The sequence below is a fragment of the Musa acuminata genome, chromosome BXJ3-8 (assembly GCF_036884655.1).
Source record: "Musa acuminata AAA Group cultivar baxijiao chromosome BXJ3-8, Cavendish_Baxijiao_AAA, whole genome shotgun sequence".
NCBI classification, from domain to species: Eukaryota; Viridiplantae; Streptophyta; class Magnoliopsida; order Zingiberales; family Musaceae; genus Musa; species Musa acuminata.
In genome coordinates, this window is record NC_088356.1 from 51,777,896 (window position 1) to 51,795,965 (window position 18,070).

General features: G+C 45.7%; 2 protein-coding genes and 1 non-coding gene across 4 annotated transcripts; 2 read left to right on the forward strand and 1 right to left on the reverse strand.

Annotated features, from left to right (window-relative positions):
• Window positions 1–879: 879 nt before the first annotated feature.
• TRNAA-CGC (transfer RNA alanine (anticodon CGC)) lies at window positions 880–952 on the forward strand. Its single transcript has one exon. It is a non-coding gene; the product is annotated as a tRNA-Ala (tRNA).
• A 744-nt stretch (window positions 953–1,696) lies between these two features.
• LOC135645441 (VIN3-like protein 2) lies at window positions 1,697–7,689 on the forward strand. Of its 2 annotated transcripts, XM_065163813.1 has the most exons (5): window positions 1,697–1,811; window positions 4,282–4,951; window positions 5,903–5,958; window positions 6,037–6,225; window positions 6,323–7,689. In XM_065163813.1, exons 1-5 carry the CDS (start codon window positions 1,793–1,795, stop codon window positions 7,249–7,251), a joined length of 1,863 nt encoding a protein of 620 aa, XP_065019885.1. In that variant the 5' UTR covers window positions 1,697–1,792; the 3' UTR covers window positions 7,252–7,689. The 2 variants fall into 2 exon arrangements, with proteins under 2 accessions (XP_065019885.1, XP_065019884.1); XM_065163812.1 differs by having other exon boundaries at window positions 5,903–6,225; window positions 6,323–7,687.
• Window positions 7,690–13,108: 5,419 nt separating this feature from the next.
• Window positions 13,109–14,226, reverse strand: LOC135646211 (ethylene-responsive transcription factor 11-like). The gene has a single exon (XM_065165519.1). It carries the CDS (start codon window positions 13,963–13,965, stop codon window positions 13,285–13,287), a length of 681 nt encoding a protein of 226 aa, XP_065021591.1. The 5' UTR covers window positions 13,966–14,226; the 3' UTR covers window positions 13,109–13,284.
• Between the last annotated feature and the right edge of the window lie 3,844 nt (window positions 14,227–18,070).

The window sequence follows — 18,070 nt, forward strand, 5'->3', positions numbered from 1 at the left end:
TGTTGGTGGCATTATGCTGATCCAATATTTTTGTCTGAACAGGAATTCACGCAATCACTCGAACATTGATGAACGAGCTGCATGAATCAGTTGGTATCAGTTACTTTCTCATGAGCAACTTGATGAGCCAGACATCTCCAGTCCGCCCCCATATGTGATGCTTGATGACGATATGGGCTTTCTTATTTGCAATCATCATCATCGATGGGCTCTTCGTTGACAGGAGCGCGACAGGCGGTGAACATTTGTATCCTGTATCCATGTTTCTTGTTCACTGACACAGCAAGCATGTAATAGATGTGGAGATCACTAGGAAAACAAGTATGCCAATTAGAACAGGCAGTCCACTCATTGAACATATTAGAATCTTTCTTGATATGTAGTAGTAGGAGTGGTGCTTGCATTTAGACATATTTGATTAAAGACATTTATTCACCTTTTCTTTTTGCCTTTATTTTTTGGACGAATTTTCAGTACATTTTGAAAATTTTCATCGAACGCTCTTGCCTTCAAAAATTTTGAAACAATGCTCCTGAGTGTGTGAAAAAATTATTTTGCTCATTATTTTATCGGACCCGTCGCTCTTCACCTATCGTTCTTATGTGAGGGTTGATTGTTTTCCTACACTTGTACTCTTACTTGAGGGTTGATTTGGACAATGACGAAAATTGTGGTCGACGGGCTAAACTAAGGAGAGAGGGTAATTGATGGAGTGGTAGAATGGTTATGTTGAAAAAAAAAATATTTTGTCAAAAAAAATTTAAAATTAGGAATTTGCTTTATTTTTTAAATGTTTGCTATTAATATTTGTTTTATAGTTTTTCTTTTATTTTATTTAAATATTCGATATAAAATTAGTATAAAAATATCAATCAAGATGGGGGTGTAGCTCATATGGTAGAGCGCTCGCTTCGCATGCGAGAGGCACGGGGTTCGATTCCCCGCACCTCCATTTTTTTCGTTATTTTTTTTTGAGACCTTCAAATAAGTTCATCTCACTTAATCCCATTAATTAATAGATCCCAAATCAAACAATATTTTCTTTCCTTTTTTAATTTCTATATTAATTCATCTATCTCTAAAATCCAACAACATTTTTCTTTCCTTCTCCCTACTTGAATAACATAATAAGTCTCTTAATATATATATATATATATATAAAAGAAACTTTTACTTCTTGAAATTGTCTTTACCCATATATTATTCCTTAAAAAGAACCATCCTATCAATTTTAATATTGAGCAGTATTACATATATATATATGTATAATATTATAATTAACATGTTATCACCATAATAACAAACAAGGATATTTAAAATAATATTAATGTGTCTAAAAAATAGTATTAATGCCAATAAGGGTTTCAAAACCTCCCTGCTTTAATTGGTAACAAATGCAGCTTACCAACAACATATTTCCAATATAAGAACATATATTATAATATATAGCTATCTATATATTTTATGTATGCTAAAATTAAATTTATATAAAAATGAAAATTGCACAAAATTAATATATATTTTTTTAAATTTTATTTATTTATTTATTTATTTATTTATTTATTTATGCCTCTATACAATGGCCCATCTCTCTCTCTCTCTCTCCTTTTCCTTTTTTGGAGCACCTTTTTATCACTCAGAGCCTCAGCCTCTCTCAGCGAATAGGCTTTGCCTTTCCCCCCCCCCCACCCCACCCCCCACCCCCCCCCCTCCTTCCCTTCCCACGGGCTCTTCTTCTCCTTCTTCTTCCTGGTAAACCCTGTGGGGGGAAGGAGGAATCTTTCCACACGCCATGGAGTCCATATTCTCAGGTCAGTCCCCATCTTTCCCTCCCTCCTCTTCTACTCACAATGCTGTTGATCTCCCCTGCTCGTTCCTCCATTTCCTTTCCTTTTTTTATGCGCGCCTTCTTCTTCCCACGCCTCCCCCAAACCCGCACGCCAAGCCTCTCGTTTCTCCATTCACATTGGCCCCGCCGGTTTCTCTGTGCCTCCAGAGACTGTACATTTATATTTTCCTCTCGTCTTTTCCCCTGTTCTGTCTACATCGAGGATAGATTATTGGCAGCGCTGTTCTTTTAGATTTCAGCAAGTAAAGGTGACATCTAGGTTAGGACTTTTGAATATTTCTATTAGTTTGGTGTTCTTTACTCTTTGGTATTGCCTCTTGGATGCTTATGCGGTTGTGTCCAGCGGGAAGGAGGATCGACACTTCATAGATTGAGTGTAAGGTTTCCGTGATTATTCTGGTGAGACATGCATGATCGAGCACCTTGATTTGTCGTAATGCTGCTGTTTATAGGGAGTTTTTAACTGATGCATAGATGTCTTGACCATTTTGAAGCATAAAAGTTTGATCTTTTTTGTCAAATAAGCCTAGCGACTTTGATCTACTAGGTTTTTTTCTTTGAAAAGTTTGGATATGTGAATGAGGAAATACATTGTTGAAGGTAGGACTGAGACCTGCCAAAAGGTTTCCCATGCAAAAGTATAATTAGGTCCATTTATATATTTTTAATATAGCTAGAAAATGATGCCTTGCATGTTGCATTATTTGATCCTGCCCTCTTTTCTTAATATTAATTTACAATGCCTAATTGCCTGTTTTTTTTTTTTTTTGCCATAATTTTTTGCCCTGCGACCTGTTCGGTCAGGGTTCCAACCATGGAAATACATCTCCTGCTTACATTGACCTTCCTAAACCTCACATTGGTGGGAGAGCCTCATGCACTGGGTTTTTTCTTGGAATAAATGTGGTATAGTGTTGTAGGTTAGGTTTTCTAGAACAAAACTCTGTAGACAACGACATCAACACTAAGCTACAAAGTGGTGCAAACTAAAGTTAATTTGAGATATAAGTGCCAAGTGTTCATGAGGCCAACTTAAAAGCATATAACTAGATAAAACAAGTTTGACACTTATGATGGTGACTTAGAACTTATGAAAGATGGATGTCACTTCTGTCTGTATATATGTTCTACATTTGCTGAAAAATCTGAACCAGGCTAGTTTTGGATAGCAATCAAAGTTGCCCAAAGTATTGGGCTTTTGTTCCTATTGCTTCTATGGTCTGAGAGTCCAGACAGACAAAATTAGCTTTATTGAACCTTGCAAATAAGTCTTGGCACAAAAGTTTCTGTGAGTCAATGTGCAAATTTATTGAATCCACAATTTTGCAGTCGGAAGAGCTGGTGCTCCACTGAAACTATAAATCATCATCAAACCAGTTCACAAGAAGTGAATGCCATAACTAAACTACAAATGCTTTCTAGGAATTACATGTAGTTTCAAATGTCTTCCCTGAAACTTTCAACCAAATTTTGAAGTCAATGTGCAGTGTAGAATTTGCACAGTGCCTTTTTTAATATAAATCTTTCAGTGCCTCGGAGAAATGGCATCATTTAGTGAAAGAAAGCAGTTCTCTTACCTTAAGTATTAATAATTAGTTTATTAATTCTTTACTATTGACATAAATATAATGTTTGTAGTTCTTGGAAACTTTGTTGCTTTATATATATATATATATATATATATATATATATATATATATATATATGTTTTGCAAACTACAAGCATTGACTTAGCTATGTAGTTGCAGAAAGTTACTTCTTTTTGTGACAAATGTATATCCATCTGACACCATGTTCCTGATGAGCCATTGCTATATTTTTTTGGTCTACAGTTTCTCTAAATTGTTTGTTGAAATGTGTATTACTTTCCCAGTTCTTATGATCAAGTTAGAACTAAGCTGCAGTTGTATGTCAGAAAACCAGACTCAGCATCTCTTCGTAAGACTAGCTTAAATTCACCTTTTGTCCTAAATCATTGGACCAAATTTTCATTATTTGCAAAAAATTAGAAACGTGTCATCAAATACCTTTTGCTTCATTTCAGAGGAAATAGCATATGTACCTTTCAAATTAGCTTATTAGTCTTCACAAGCTTCTTGTGTAATCCTCCATAATGCTTCATAGCACTCCTTCAAGGCTATATATTAGGTGGAACTGAAAGTGCTTGACAAATATATGCATATGCACTTGCAACTCTATAAGGTCACTAGTTGTTATCAAATATAATGCCATCAGTTTTATTAATTATCAGTCAAATTTAACAGGTTTTGTCTTGTCATTGTTCTGCTCTGCTAGATGATTCAACACATCAGATACAAGATCCCAAAAGTTGCATGCCTGCATATTTTCTTGTGATCATCTTTATTGCTGAGTTGTTTTTTAATTTTACAGAACTAAGACATCACAAGAACTGACAATCCTTTCATTTCTAGGTTTCGTTATAGATCCAACAAAATGCAGCCACTTAAGTTTGGAGGAGAAGAGAGAGCTAGTTCATGAGATATCACGCTGGGCGGACAATGCACCTGAAATTCTTCAATCCTGGAGTCGCCGAGAGCTCCTCCAACTAATCTGTGCTGAAATGGGAAAAGAAAGGAAGTACACTGGAGTAACTAAGCCCAAAATGATTGAACATCTGCTTAGGCTAGTTTCTCAAAATAAAGGAAAAACCAATGAAGACAAAGCAGGCCTTTTATCAGCCTCACCAAAAAGCCCAACTGGAATAAAAAAGAAAAGGAAGAAAGAAAACCCATTGCAGAATTCCACAGATTTAACTCATGAAACACTGAAAACCAAGGAAGAACATGTTGATGCCTTGATCTGCCAAAATCCAGCTTGTCGAGCCACATTGAGTTTAGATGTGGGTTACTGCAAGCGTTGCTCTTGCTGCATCTGTCACCACTATGATGACAACAAGGACCCTAGCCTGTGGTTGGTTTGCAATTCAGATCCCCCTTATTGTGGCAATTCATGTGGCATGTCATGCCATCTGAAATGTGCTCTTAAGCATGAAAAAGCTGGCATTTTGAAGACTGGGTGTTCAGCAAAATTAGATGCCAGCTTCTATTGTGTTTGCTGTGGGAAAGTGAATTGGCTGATTGGGTAATCAACTTTGGATGACACCACAAACTTATTAAAGAGAATTTTTAACTGCACATCTTGTACATTAATCTTGCATTCCAGATAGCAATAGATGAATACTGTACTGAAAAAAAGGAACATATTCAAAAAAAGATTATCTATTGTACTACATTAGAAGGAAGATAAGGTGGAGTGTTTTATTGGAATAATTGAAAATAAACTACAAAAGCTTGGCCTAACAGCCACGTGAACTTATTGCTGACTGACAATTATGGGTTATATTGGTGTATTGAATTTGAAGAAACATTAATTATGTCATGGCCCCTGTTATTGATATATTGCTTTGTGAGGTTTGCTGTCTAATGTCAATGTTTCTAACTAATTTTTCTGCTCAATTATGACAATTTATTTTGACTTTAATTTATATATGTATTATGCCAAAATCACTGTTATGCAACCAATGGTTTCTACAGAACATTTAATGGATCGAATCATAAATCAATTTGGCATTGTATATTTCCTATTCAAAGTGATTTATTATTCTTGCACACGTTGTAGATGATAGCATCACGTCATCCATTCTGCTTTCTGATGCAACTCAATATTCATTCAGACATGTAGGTTATTAAAGGGATCTTAGGTTAGTAACCGGTTTCCTTATTATTCTTTTGCTTCTTGTGAATTAAAATTTTTGTGGGACTTCCTTTTTTCCTTGAGGACAAATAAATTTCCATATTTGATTTTTCATATTTGATTAGTTGAGGAATTTGATCAGTATCATATAAAAACACTCTAGTACAGTTTGTGTTAACCATAAATTAAAACCTTATTAGTACATGAGGAATGTGCACACTGGAGTTTATTTGGTTAAGACATTGTCCTTTCTACTTTGTTGGAAGTTGTATATGTCATCCAGAATCCCGATTCAATTATGCAAAAATTGATAGGAAACTTTTTGCACCATTCATGCAGAAGCTGGCGGAAACAGATGCTAATTGCAAAGGAAGCTCGGAGAGTCGATGTCCTGTGTGAGCGTTTATCCCTAAGTTACAAAATGCTCAAATGGACTGAATGCTATAAAGAGCTACAAAATATTGTCAATGCAGCTGTAAGGATACTCAAGAAAGAAGTTGGACCTCTCGACAAGGTCTCCACAGTGATGGCAAGAGGCATTGTCAACCGGCTTAATTGTGGTGCAGAAGTTCAGAAACTATGTGTTACTGCACTGGAAGTTGTAGACTCCCTACTATCCACTTCGTCAGACAACTTGTCTGGCATGAGCATGAAGAACTCAGGTGAGATCCCTTTTTCTTTTCTGTTATATTTGATTATGAATATGTTGTTGGTTCCTATGGATATGAACAAATCATTTTGAGACTGTCACTGGATCAGGTGGTGTAGGTTCCCAGATTTTCCACATTGACTTTGAAGATACTTCTCCATTCTCTGTTGTTGTTTCTCTTCACTCCAGAGATGATATGTTTGAAGAAAACATTATAGGCTGCAGTCTTTGGTATCGTAAGTCTGATGACATCAGCTATCCAGAAGAACCAAATTGCCTTGTACTGAGGCCAGATACGAAGATTATGATATCGGGTCTTAGCCCCTCAACTGAATATCATTTTAGGGTTTCTCCTTTCAGCAGCACCAAGGAACTTGGTAAGTGGGATGCCAAATGTGTGACAGAGAGCCTAAATGGCAACAGTGGTCAATGCTCCACTCGGAACTCCGATAGCACTTATATTAATGAAGATTTTCTCTCAGTTCCAAAGAAGGAACAGGACATGGGTGAGCTGCCGGTCATTATTCAATCAGACTCGCAGAAGGGTTCAACAAACTCGAGCGAGAACAACCAGGCACCAGAGCTCCCTAAGTTCAGCCGTGCCAACCACCATAAAGTTTTACCATCTGAGGATGCTAGTGACAACAACGAAAGTCATTTACCACCACCATCTAATCCTGTCCCTTTTATCTGCTCCAAGCCTGTGCTCCTCGAACCTTGCAAGCCTGATATTAATAATACGCCAGATTCCGCCAACAAGAAAGAATCGGCAGAGAGACAGTACGAATACTGTGTTAAGGTGATAAGATGGTTGGAATGTGAGGGGCACATGGAAAAGGAGTTTCGAGTGAAGTTCCTTACCTGGTTCAGTTTGAAAGCGACAGCACAAGAAAGAAGGGTTGTAAATGCTTTCATAGATGTTCTGATCGACGAACCTGCTAGTCTGGTTGCTCAGCTGATGGATACTTTCATGGATGGCATATCTAACAAGGAGAAACCAATGTTACACAAAGGATTCTGCACCAGGATGTGGCATTAGCCATTAGCTAATCCAAGTAACCATGCTGGCCTCTTTTTGTACCAGATGCACAACTTCAGCCTGGTCCTGCATTGCTTTTCAGAAGTAATTAACTATGGTAGAATTGGGATCTTGTAAGAGGGAGAAGCTTTCTCTTCTAATTTGTTAGGTTCTGCAGGATACCTTGTTTAATCTAATATTGCCACTAATTATTATGTTTCCGCATTAGGAACTAGAATTTAGAAGATGCAGTGCCATGTTGACATTTGTCCATGCAACTCAATTTCTTCCAGCACATTGAATTCCACCTAGTTCAGCTTATGGCATTTTTCTACTGTGGCAAATCATGCTTGATTTTGTTCAGTTGCAGACCACTTTGCACCTTCTAAGCATCAATGGTTCTGAACTTATGTGTAATGTCAAGTCTATGAAGAAAGTTTAGAGCCTGCTTTCATGCAATCACACATTCAAAGTTTAGGATTGGCATTGTGTTCTGATGTGCTCATAGCTTTGACTTCTGGGAGAATGAAAGATAAACTGAAGATGTAGCCACAGGATGATTATGATCTATTAAGCCTCATATCAGCACAGGTACAACTTGTTTGCTGAATTATGTATCATCATTGTTTACTTTTCCAGTTCCTTTGTTTTCATCATCAATTTGGAAGCTACAGAAGATCAGCTGATGGCAAGAGAACTTTTGGAGCCATTTATTTATGTGGTGATCCTGGTCATACACATGGCATGCCTTGGAATGCATACACCAAGAGCATCTATTTGTCATACTTGGCTGAAACCTTAGATGATTGATGTGGTAGAGATGATGCAAAAAGACACACCACCACCAGTTAAAAGTGCACTCTTAAGCTCAGCCTCTTCTAATCTTCAACCCTCCATCATGTTGGGTAATGGTTCTTGGGTAGATTGAATACCTTGTGCTCAAGTCCAAATAAAATTGACATTTTTTTTTTCTTGTGTGAACCACACTGTAAACTTTTTTAATTAGATGGTATTATGAAGTTGTTCCAAATTTGGGCGATAAAAAAATATTTTATTTTAAATTAATTTGATTAATTAGGCTACAATGGAATCGATCGAGTTAATCATAGGTGAGACTTCATATTTCATATTGACTAATTAATTTGATTCCTTCAAGTGATGCTTAATAAGCACAACCATCATAGTTTCTCCATCGGATTCATATGCGTTTCCACCATTTGGATGCTTGTGTTTTGCGCTCTAATAGTCTAACTATTTCGAGCGATGCTTAAGTCACTATCATCAAACAGTTCTCAGATGCTTTCATCTTCTTTCCTTTCCCTACTCGCTAATTCCACAAACGTGATAATCACACTACCAATCGATCAGCGCATCGACAATGACGACGTTGTCATCGACTTCATGCTATCCAATTTGTCCTCCCACACGAGTGATGAGAGAGATATTTATGTTCGTCGCACCCAACGCTCATCGAGAACGAAAGAAGAGACTACGGTATTTTCTACCCTATAGTGTACCTATCTTGTGATTGGAGGATGTGATTAGCCCATAAATGGGTCCCATTAGAAAAAAAAGAACAACTAAATAAATGTGTTTCTTATGACAAAAAAAATCCTACCCAATAATGTTTGAAGTCATGATGTAGTAGATAAAATTGCTACCAACTTTTTTTATTGGTTCATTAGAGAAAAAGCTCTTACCCTACTTCTTAGAAAAACTCTTTAAGGGAAAGAGTCGATTCGGCTCCAACTTGGCTATAACTTCTTGCATTACCCCTTGATCTCCTTCAATCCAATATCCTCTATAAGATTGTCTCTAGAACTAGAAGATTAGCCAAGATTGACAAGATCATACTCCTCGGTCTAGAGGTAAGTTTGCACATGCATGTGCTCTAATCAACTTTCCTTCTCTGCTTTAATATTTCCTTTGAGTCTCTTATGTCTAGCATATCTAAGGCCTTCCGCAAGATTGTTGTAACTTGATCTTCCATCTCCTGGTTTATGACAAAGGAGATTGAAGGCTTATGACAAAGGATTAAGTTCCTAGTGTAGGAAGCTATTCTCGTTATATTTTTGTAGTTTAGTTATGGCATTAACTTCATTGTCTAGTATCGCAAGAACACCCATTGACATCAAGGGTATCAAAAGATCTCATTTTATGTTCTCTATTGACGTAATTATCTTTTTCCGAGCCAACCCTAAATATTGTTCTCCTTCCATTAGAGGGCTGTTACGGATACTAATGATCTTTTCATCCTTTGAAAGCTTAAGAGGACTGGCATAATGCAAAGATGCAACACATCTTAAGGAGTCTCTCATGCTTTCAAACTTGAGTGTGATGGCTCTTTTGATCCTGCTTTTGGCCTAGCAAGTGGTTTCTCATGCTTAGTTGCCTCCCCTTCATAAGCTGAGGCATTTGCGTTGTTGAAAGACCTCTAAAGAAAGCTTTCTCATACAACATGCATTCCTTTGAAGTATGAACATATGCCTCTCAACTAGTCAACTGCATAAACTCTAACCATAAGAGTTCATGAAGCCTTAAAACTCTAATTTTGAATTGGAGGGGTGCTGATCGCTCAGGCGGGAAAAACAGATTTGACTCGTCGTGGGGCGATCGGGGGGCAACGCCCCGTGCTTCGGGCAGGATTGACCCTGCTAGTCGGGCAATCGGGGCCTGTCGAGAGCGATCTGGAGTGTCCCGGGCAGGAGCTGAAATCGTGAGCCGAACGACTATGCTCGGGCTCAGGTCTCGGTGTCGATGGGTGGCCTGTCGAGAGCGATCTGGAGCGTCTCGGGCAAGAGCTGGAATCATAAGCCAAACAACTATGCTCGGGCTCAGGTCTCGGTGCCAACGGGTCGCCTATCGAGAGCGATCTAGAGCGACCCGGGTAGGGATTATACCTATGGACCAAGCGACAAACCTCGGGCTCAGGTTTGGTGTCGGTGAGTCGCAAGTCGGGGATCGATCTAGAGCGACCCGGGCACGAATTAGACCTGTGGGCTGAGCGACAGAACTTGAGCTCAAGTATGGTGCCGACGAGTCGCAAGTCGGGGATTGATCTGGAGCGACTCGGGCAAAAGCAGGGCCGACGAGTCGCAAGTTAAGGATTGACATGGAGCGACTCGGGCAGAAGCTTGGGCCAGCGAGTCGTAAGTCGGGGATCGACATGGAGCGATTCGGGCAGAAGTTGGGTCGACGAGTCGCAAGTCGGGGATCGACATTGAGCGACTCGAGCAAGATTTGGGCCGACGAGTCGCAAGTCGAGGATCGACATGGAGCGACTCGGGCAGAAGCTGGGCCGGCGAGTCGCAAGTCAAGGATTGACATGGAGCAACTCGGGCAAAAGCTGGGCTGGCGAGTCGCAAGTCGGGGATCGACATGGAGCAACTCAGGCAAGAGTTGGGCCGATGAGTCGCAAGTCGGGGATCGACATGGAGCAACTCAGGCAGAAGCTGGGTCGGCGAGTCACAAGTCAGGGATTCTCCATTCTTGGCCTCTTGTTGTCCTCGCGCCTCCTCGCCATTAGGGCTTCAGCAGCGATGTACTGATTGGTGCGCTGGAGCATCTCGGGGATGGTCGTGGGTGGCTTCTTGATGAGTGACCAAAAGAGCCTTGAGGGCCTCAATTCCCTCATGAATGCTTGCATGGTTACAGAAGGATGAGCGTCCGAGAATCCCTGGATTTTCGTGACGAATTGGGAGAGCAATTCGCCCTCGTGTTGAGATAATACCAGTAGGGTGGCGATGGAAGGCTTAGGTCGCACACTGGGGATGAAGTTTTGCTCGAATTCCTTTGCGAGCTGGTCGAAGGATGAGATTGAGAGCGAGTGTCGCTGGCTAAACCATGTTCGTACCGGTCCTCTAAAGGTGGTCGGGAACGCTCGACATATCAGGGCGTCCGAGGTGCCGTAGAGGGTCATCTAAGCCCGAAACACCACGACATGCTCCGCGGGGTTAGAGCCACCGTCGTACCTCTCCAATGTCGGCAGCTTGAAGTTGAGGAGTACAGGCTTGTCCTGTATTTCTTGAGTAAAAGGGGAGTCGCTCGAGCTGCCTTCGTTCGACTCGCTCCGCGAATTCTGGAACTCACGCTGGAACTCGTCCAGGCGTTGGTTGACCCGGGATAGCTGGATCCTAAACGAGTCATCCGGTGAGTCGGACGATATGGTGTCAGGCTCGGAGCGGGGCAGTGTGATTCAGCAGGGTGCGGGTATGCTATGCTCGGGCGGACCTCTCGGGTCCGTCGTTTGGTCTCGGACTTCTCCCATCCCGACCTGCTCCCTGCTCGGTCTTTGTCGAGTTGGGTCGGTCAGGGGAGCTGCTAGCCGCACGACCCGGGGAATGAGTGGGATGAGCGTCTGCATCATCCCTGCCATTGCCTGCACTTGCTTGGTTAGGCCGATGAACGCCTTGGGCGACACGGCCGAGGGTCCCGTGGTACGTCCGGGGGGGTGATAGCCCCGGGTTGTTGAATGGGCGCCAGTAGCAATCTGGCGTCGAGGCCGGGATCCCCCCATCTCGAAGGACGGGGAGGAGCTGATCTTGGGGCCCAATAGAAGGGTGACCGGCCTGTGGTTCTCCATCGAGGAGAGCTCCCGCGGGATGCTCCTACAACATGCCCTCATTCTAGCGCTAAAATATTGGTGAACAAATATGCTGTGGCTGGGGAGTCAGCATGGCTAGGTCCACGGGCCGATGTCGGGAGCTTTCTGCGAGGTGATTCGGATGATGAGGTACCCGAGTTCTCGGGAAGGAGTGCTGGTTGGCATTGGTCGGGATCGGGGCTGATTGGCGACTCCTTGGTGCCGAGCGAGTCGCGCTCTCGTGCTGAGTCCCTCACCGTCGATGAGTGGTAGCCCTCCTGCAAAACGACCTTCATCGGGTGGTACCCGGCTATGGCCTCTCAGACGAGCAAACTAGTAACGAGAGGAATTGCTCTTTTTATTCTCCCCTCTTCTCTCTCTTCCCTGGCCGGAGGCCAGCTAGGGGTTTTATATTGTGGTGCGAAGGCTGATGGTACGTCAGATGGCATCATCCTGAGCCCCCGGGATGGGACGTGTGGCGCAAGGCTCTGACTTGGCATGCTGTGTCGGCTGTGATGTGTTCAGGCTACTAAAATGTACCGTATCACTAGGATCTTAAATATTCACTTACATAGTTATGACACTATTCAATTACACCTTATAAATCGGTCCATAAGTTTAATCAATTAAATCTCTCATATGTAAAATTTATATTATTAGTTATTATTTTTAAATAAATTTATATTATTTTTTATGCCTTTATAGTTACACTATAAGCCTATTAAAAATATAGTGATCTATATAAATAGATTCAAAACTCGATAATATACAAAGATAGAATTTCAAATCTTTATTTTGAGAAATAAATAAAGGTAATAAAAAATACTTTATTTTGAGAAATTCTAAGTTAGTATCCCTTTTTTTTAATTTTTTTTTCCCTAAAAGATTATATTGCTCTCTTGGTATCTACCTCATTGGCCACTGCTTCTATCATGCATTATCACTCTTGCCTTTACTCATTTTTGCTCTCGTAGTTAGTGATAATAACGATAAGATAGGAATGATACGAAGGCCCTACGATATTATATAAGGGCGATGAGGGTGGGGGGTAAACGAGGCAAAAGCCAACATGTGTATTTATAAATAAAATAAAAAAATTATTATAGGTAAAAAATTAGATTGATTCATCCATCCAAGGATCCACAAAAGAATTAGAATTACTATTATGTATTGTAAGTATATTTTGAAAAAATAAAAATAAAAAAAACACTAATTCAGAAATAAAAAAGGCATCTATCTCTTGAGAAAAGTTCAAAAAAGAAAAAAGAGAGAATTTTTCGTCCAAGTTTCTTCAAATAGAAATATTTATAAGTTGTATAGAACATTTTTTTTATGTATTGAAAACATGTCTTCTGCTCCGTGAGATAGATGCCTAATATTTATCGTGGGAAAAAAGAAATAGAGAGAAAATAAATTATTTACAACAGCTTCAAAAATTAGACGAAAAGTCGATCGACGGCTCCGCGCCTCCATCACGCGACCTCCGACGGAGGCGGCAGGTTGAGATCCAATTCGAAGCGAATCCTCCCCGTCGGGGTGCCAGGGCAATCCACCACCGACGACGAGTCCGAGTCGCTCTCCACCCCGCCACACACCGGCGCTCTTAAATCTCTTAACCCCGGCAGCCCAACCGGACGAGCCGCCGCCGACGCCGCCTTGGAGGCGGCGATCGGGTCGAAGAACACCAGAGGGCGCGCCGCCGCGGGAAGGTAGTGCGCGAAGGGGAACCGGGCGGGCGGGTGCCTGAACTCGAGATCCAGGGCGGCGGGTTTCCTCGATGGGGTGGACGACTCGACGGTGCTGACGCTGGGGCTGGAGCACGCGGCAGCGCCGGCGCCGTGGACCGCTGCAATGGTGACGGCGGCTGGGGCGGCGGGAGCGGAACCGAGGGGGTCGAGCGGGCAGGGGAAGTTGGTCTTGGCCTTAGGGCCGCGGAACCGGCGCGCCGCGGTGTCGTAGGCGCGGGCGGCCTCCTCGGCGGTGTCGAAGGTGCCGAGCCAGACGCGGCACTTCTTGGCCGGGTCGCGGATCTCCGCCGCGTACCGGCCCCAAGGCCGCTGCCGGACGCCCCGGTACCGAGCCCCCTTCCATTCTCCTCCGCCGCCGCCGCCGCAACCGTCGCGGCCGTTGGCAGCCTTCACCCTCGGCGCCATCGTAAGAGCTACTTCTCCTTCTCCTCCTGATCAAGAGAGGTAGGCGGTTGGGTTGGGTTTGAGGCAAGAGAGGGGCGGGCGGAGGAGCATATAAAGAGGGGTGGAGGAGAGAGGAAGGGGAGGAGAGGAAGGAGCGGTGGGAGCGGACAAGGATGGGCGCGGTCCACGGGCAGGCGGTTTGACCGCCCTCGGCCGCCGCCCTCGCTCCCCATATCAAGCGTTTGATAAACGCGCTCCACCCTCCCCCCCCCCCCCAACCTCTCCGCCACAGGATTTCTACGCCCCCACAAAACCGGTGCGGTCTTGCTTTAAGCGGAGTGCACATAACAGAACGGCGTCAGCTTATCTTAACGTTGATCACGTGGCACGCTGCAGGACGGCGGGGCTCGGGACGGAACGCCTGCGTAACGGCCGTCAAGTGGGGGCTGGGCGACGGCGGTCAGGGCGTGAGCGTGGGTCCCCTGGTGGTGGCCCGCGCAGGTCGGTGTTCTCTGCCGTGCTGATCGGATCTGCAACGGGCAGTGCCGACCTCTACTTGGTTCGCTATTCGATTAATAGCGTTTCCATGGAAAATAGACCGCCTCGGTTTCATTGGTGGGAGCGATGGAGGAAGAAAAGGGCTGACAGGAGACTTACTTCTTCCGCGAGCATGTGTTCACACTTGCTCCCATGCGATCATCACTGTCCATTTCCTATCATAGATGATGGTGGGTGATGCTCCCAGCCCAGGTAGATGTCATCTTCTCCATCTCAAAACTTTCTTCTTGCCTCGATTGTCTTGGTTTCGGGGAACAAATCAATGTGAATCATGAATCAGTCATGGATGTCGACCTCGTATCACATCATCGATGCAGATGCAGATGCAAATGCAAAACACGCGGATTGGATTCACAATAAATTTCTGGTCGATGAATTATTATTATTATGTATCCTCGTTGGTGGTATGAGGATACATAATATGTATCAAAACATAAAAAAGGTAATAATACTTGAATCTCACGAGACTTTAATTCGTGCTTGCTAATGTGCTTACCCATTATTGATATAGAATTATTAATTTCTCAATACCTTCTAATGGGGTAACCAACTTTAAGCCGTGGCCTCGGGTCGACGCGACTTGGTTCGAGTCCGGATAATGGAGGATCTTCCCAGGACGACCCTTGAGATCACTGAGGTGGCCGGCTGCAATGGTTCGATCGGGATGGGGTTGCTGTTTCCACCAGGAGAGGGCTCCTCGCCTGGGCGTTTGGTGGGAGGCCACCGTCTTCGCACCTGCACACAGGTCGGGTCGGGAAGCTCGACTCGACCCCTCCGACGATCAAATTAGTGGATAGTGGCAGGGGGATTCTTTAGCTAAGTTGTGTCTTCTTGTGTCTCTCCCTCCTTTTTTTCTCCTCCTTCCCCTCGGAGCGCGAGGGTTTTTATAGTGAGGGTTACCGTTGTTTGATGTGTCTGCCCGCAGGTGGCAGGATCGTACTTCTGGTAGCATCTGACACCGACGTTGGCGTGGCGTGAGGGATCGAGCTTGAGCAGGGTATTAATGTGCCTCGGCCGGCGTTCCGGTCTGCTTTGACCAGGTGCTGTGAGGCATTATTTGGGACAACTGACGTCACGCGAGTCTTATCGCAATTATTATCCTCATCATATTCCCCCCTGGAAGGAAGCTATGCATCGGTTGTTGTAGTGGGGGTCCGAGGCATGGCTTCGGCTTTGAGAAACTGTCCCTTCCGGTTGTTTGTCGGTCCGTTGCCGGGGGTGTGGGGATTGTGGAGTTTAGTAAGTGAGGAGGGTTGCATGCATAGCGGTGACCCCGGGTGGCGTGTGGCCGAGGAGTACAACCCAGTCGAACAGGCCGAGCAGCATGGAACCGAGGAACACGACTCAAGCGGGCAGGCTGCGTAGAGGTGGTGGTCTCGGGCAACATGGAGCCGAGGAACACGACTCAGGCGGGCAGGCCTCTGCGACTCAGGCGGGCAGGCCACGCAGAGGTGGTGGTCTCGGGCAGCATGGAGCCGAGGAGCACGACTCAGGCGGGTAGGCCGCGCAGATGTGGTGGTCTCGGGCAGCATGGAGCCGAGGAGCACGACTCAGGCAGGTAGGCCGCGCAGAGGTGGTGGTCTCGGGCAGCATGGAGCCGAAGAGCACGACTCAGGCAGGTAGGCCGCGCAGAGGTGGTGGTCTCGGGCAGCATGGAGCCGAGGAGCACAACTCATGCAGGCTGACAGCGCAGAGGCGGTGGTCTCGGGCAGCATGGAACCAAGGAGCACGACTCAGGCGGGCTGACCACGCAGAGGAGGTCTCGGGCAACATGAGACCGAGGAGCACGGCGCAGGCGGGCTGTGGCCGAGGAGTATGGCTCAGGCGGGCAGGCCGCGCAGGCGTGGTCTCGGGCAACATGTGGCCGAGGGGCACGACGTAGGCGAGCTATAGTCGAGGAATATGGCTCAAGCGGGCAGGTCGCGCAGGCGTGGTCTCGGGCAACATGTGGCTGAGGAGCACAACGCAGGCGGGCTGCGACCGAGGAGTGTAGATGCAAGAGGGGTTAGGCCAGGCTAACCGCGAGCCGGGAGGCGGTCAGGTAGATACTGAACCTTTGCTCGGAAGAGACTGAGGTAGGGCCTAGATTTCTTTTCACGAGGACTACATCGGATAGCCACCGCGGGTGCTTGACCTCTTCTATAGAGCCCAATGCCAAAAGTTGTCCCTTCTCCTCTCGGCCACCCAGGCCTCTGCCGCGATGTACCGGTTAGCCCACTGGAGCATCTCTGGCACCGTGGTGGGGGGTTGCTTTGCGAGGGACCAAGAAAATATGGAGGGTCGTAGGCCTGTCATAAATGCCTGCACTAACAGAGACAGATGAGCGTCCGGCAAATCCCGGATTTGCGTGGCAAAGCAATCCACAAAATGTGAGGGGCTCGTCCTCCCTTTGGTTGAGTCCGATGAGCAGTGCAACGGATGGCTTTGGCCGGACGTAGGCTAGGAAGTTAAGCTCAAAGTCCTTGGCGAGCTGGTCAAAGGGGGCGATCGTCCCGGTCTTCAGGCCGCTGTACCACATGCGGGCCGGCCCTCCTAGAGTGGCGGGAAATGCCCTGCACATTAGAGCATCAGAAGTCCCATACAGTGCCATCTGGGCACGGAAAGCGGCTACATGGTCCGTTGGGTCGGTGGAGTCGTTGTATGCATCCAAGGAGGGGAGTCGGAAGTTCGGGGGGACTGTCTGATCCCGTATCATGGGCGTGAATGGAGATCCCTGGCGTGCGTCCTCCCCGAGCTTTCCCTTTGACATGCGAAGTTCATTCTGCACCTCGTCGAGTCGCTGGCTGACGAAGCGCAACTGGGCTCGCAGGGAGTCCGTAGAATCCGAAGACAACGCCCCGGGTTCCGGGTGGCCTCTCGGGTTCGCTGTCACTCGATCCTCGAGTGGGGCCGATGGGACCCGAAGCGAAGCGGGTAGCTCCCGAGGTGGCGTGCGAGCCTGAACGGGTGGCTCCTGTTGCCGTAGTGGTTGGACGGCCGACGGGTGCAGCGGACAAGAGACAAGTGGAATAATGGATTGCACCATAGCGGTCAGAGTTTAGACTTGATGGGTGAGGTTGTGAAAGGCCTCGAACGACACGGGCGACGGGTCAGTGGAGGCGTCGTCGGGCGGCGACAAGCCCGGGTCGTTGAATATCCGCCAATATCGCTCGGAGGTCATGGCGGGGTATTCGTCACGATGATCTCTGTATGGGGGATGTTCCCCCGAAGCTCCAATCGGGTGCGACCTCTCAGTCACGGGCTCGTCTGAGCTAATCGGGTGATCCCTCGACATTAGGCCCTCCTTCTAGCGCCAAAATGATGGGGTAACCAACTTTAAGCCGTGGCTTCGGGGCCGACACGACTTTGGTTTGGGTCCGGATGATGGGGGATCTTCCTGGGACGACCCTTGAGACCGCTGAGGTGGCCGGCTGCGATGGTCCGATCGGGACGGGATCGTCGTTTCCTCCAGGAGGGGGCTCCTCGCCTGGGCGTTTGGTGGGAGGCCACCGTCTTCACACTTGCACACAGGTCGGGTCGGGAAGCTCGACCCGACCCCTCCGACAATCAAGTTAGTGGATAGTGGCAG

Excerpts from the sequence above, each read along its gene's own strand:
- LOC135645441 (XM_065163812.1), top strand. Across the intron at positions 4,952-5,902 it reads AAAGTGAATTGGCTGATTGG|AAGCTGGCGGAAACAGATGC; the intron begins GTAATCAACTTT and ends CCATTCATGCAG. Across the intron at positions 6,226-6,322 it reads CATGAGCATGAAGAACTCAG|GTGGTGTAGGTTCCCAGATT; the intron begins GTGAGATCCCTT and ends TCACTGGATCAG.
- LOC135646211 (XM_065165519.1), bottom strand. The coding sequence starts at position 13,965 with ATGGCGCCGAGGGTGAAGGCTGCCAACGGCCGCGACGGTTGCGGCGGC.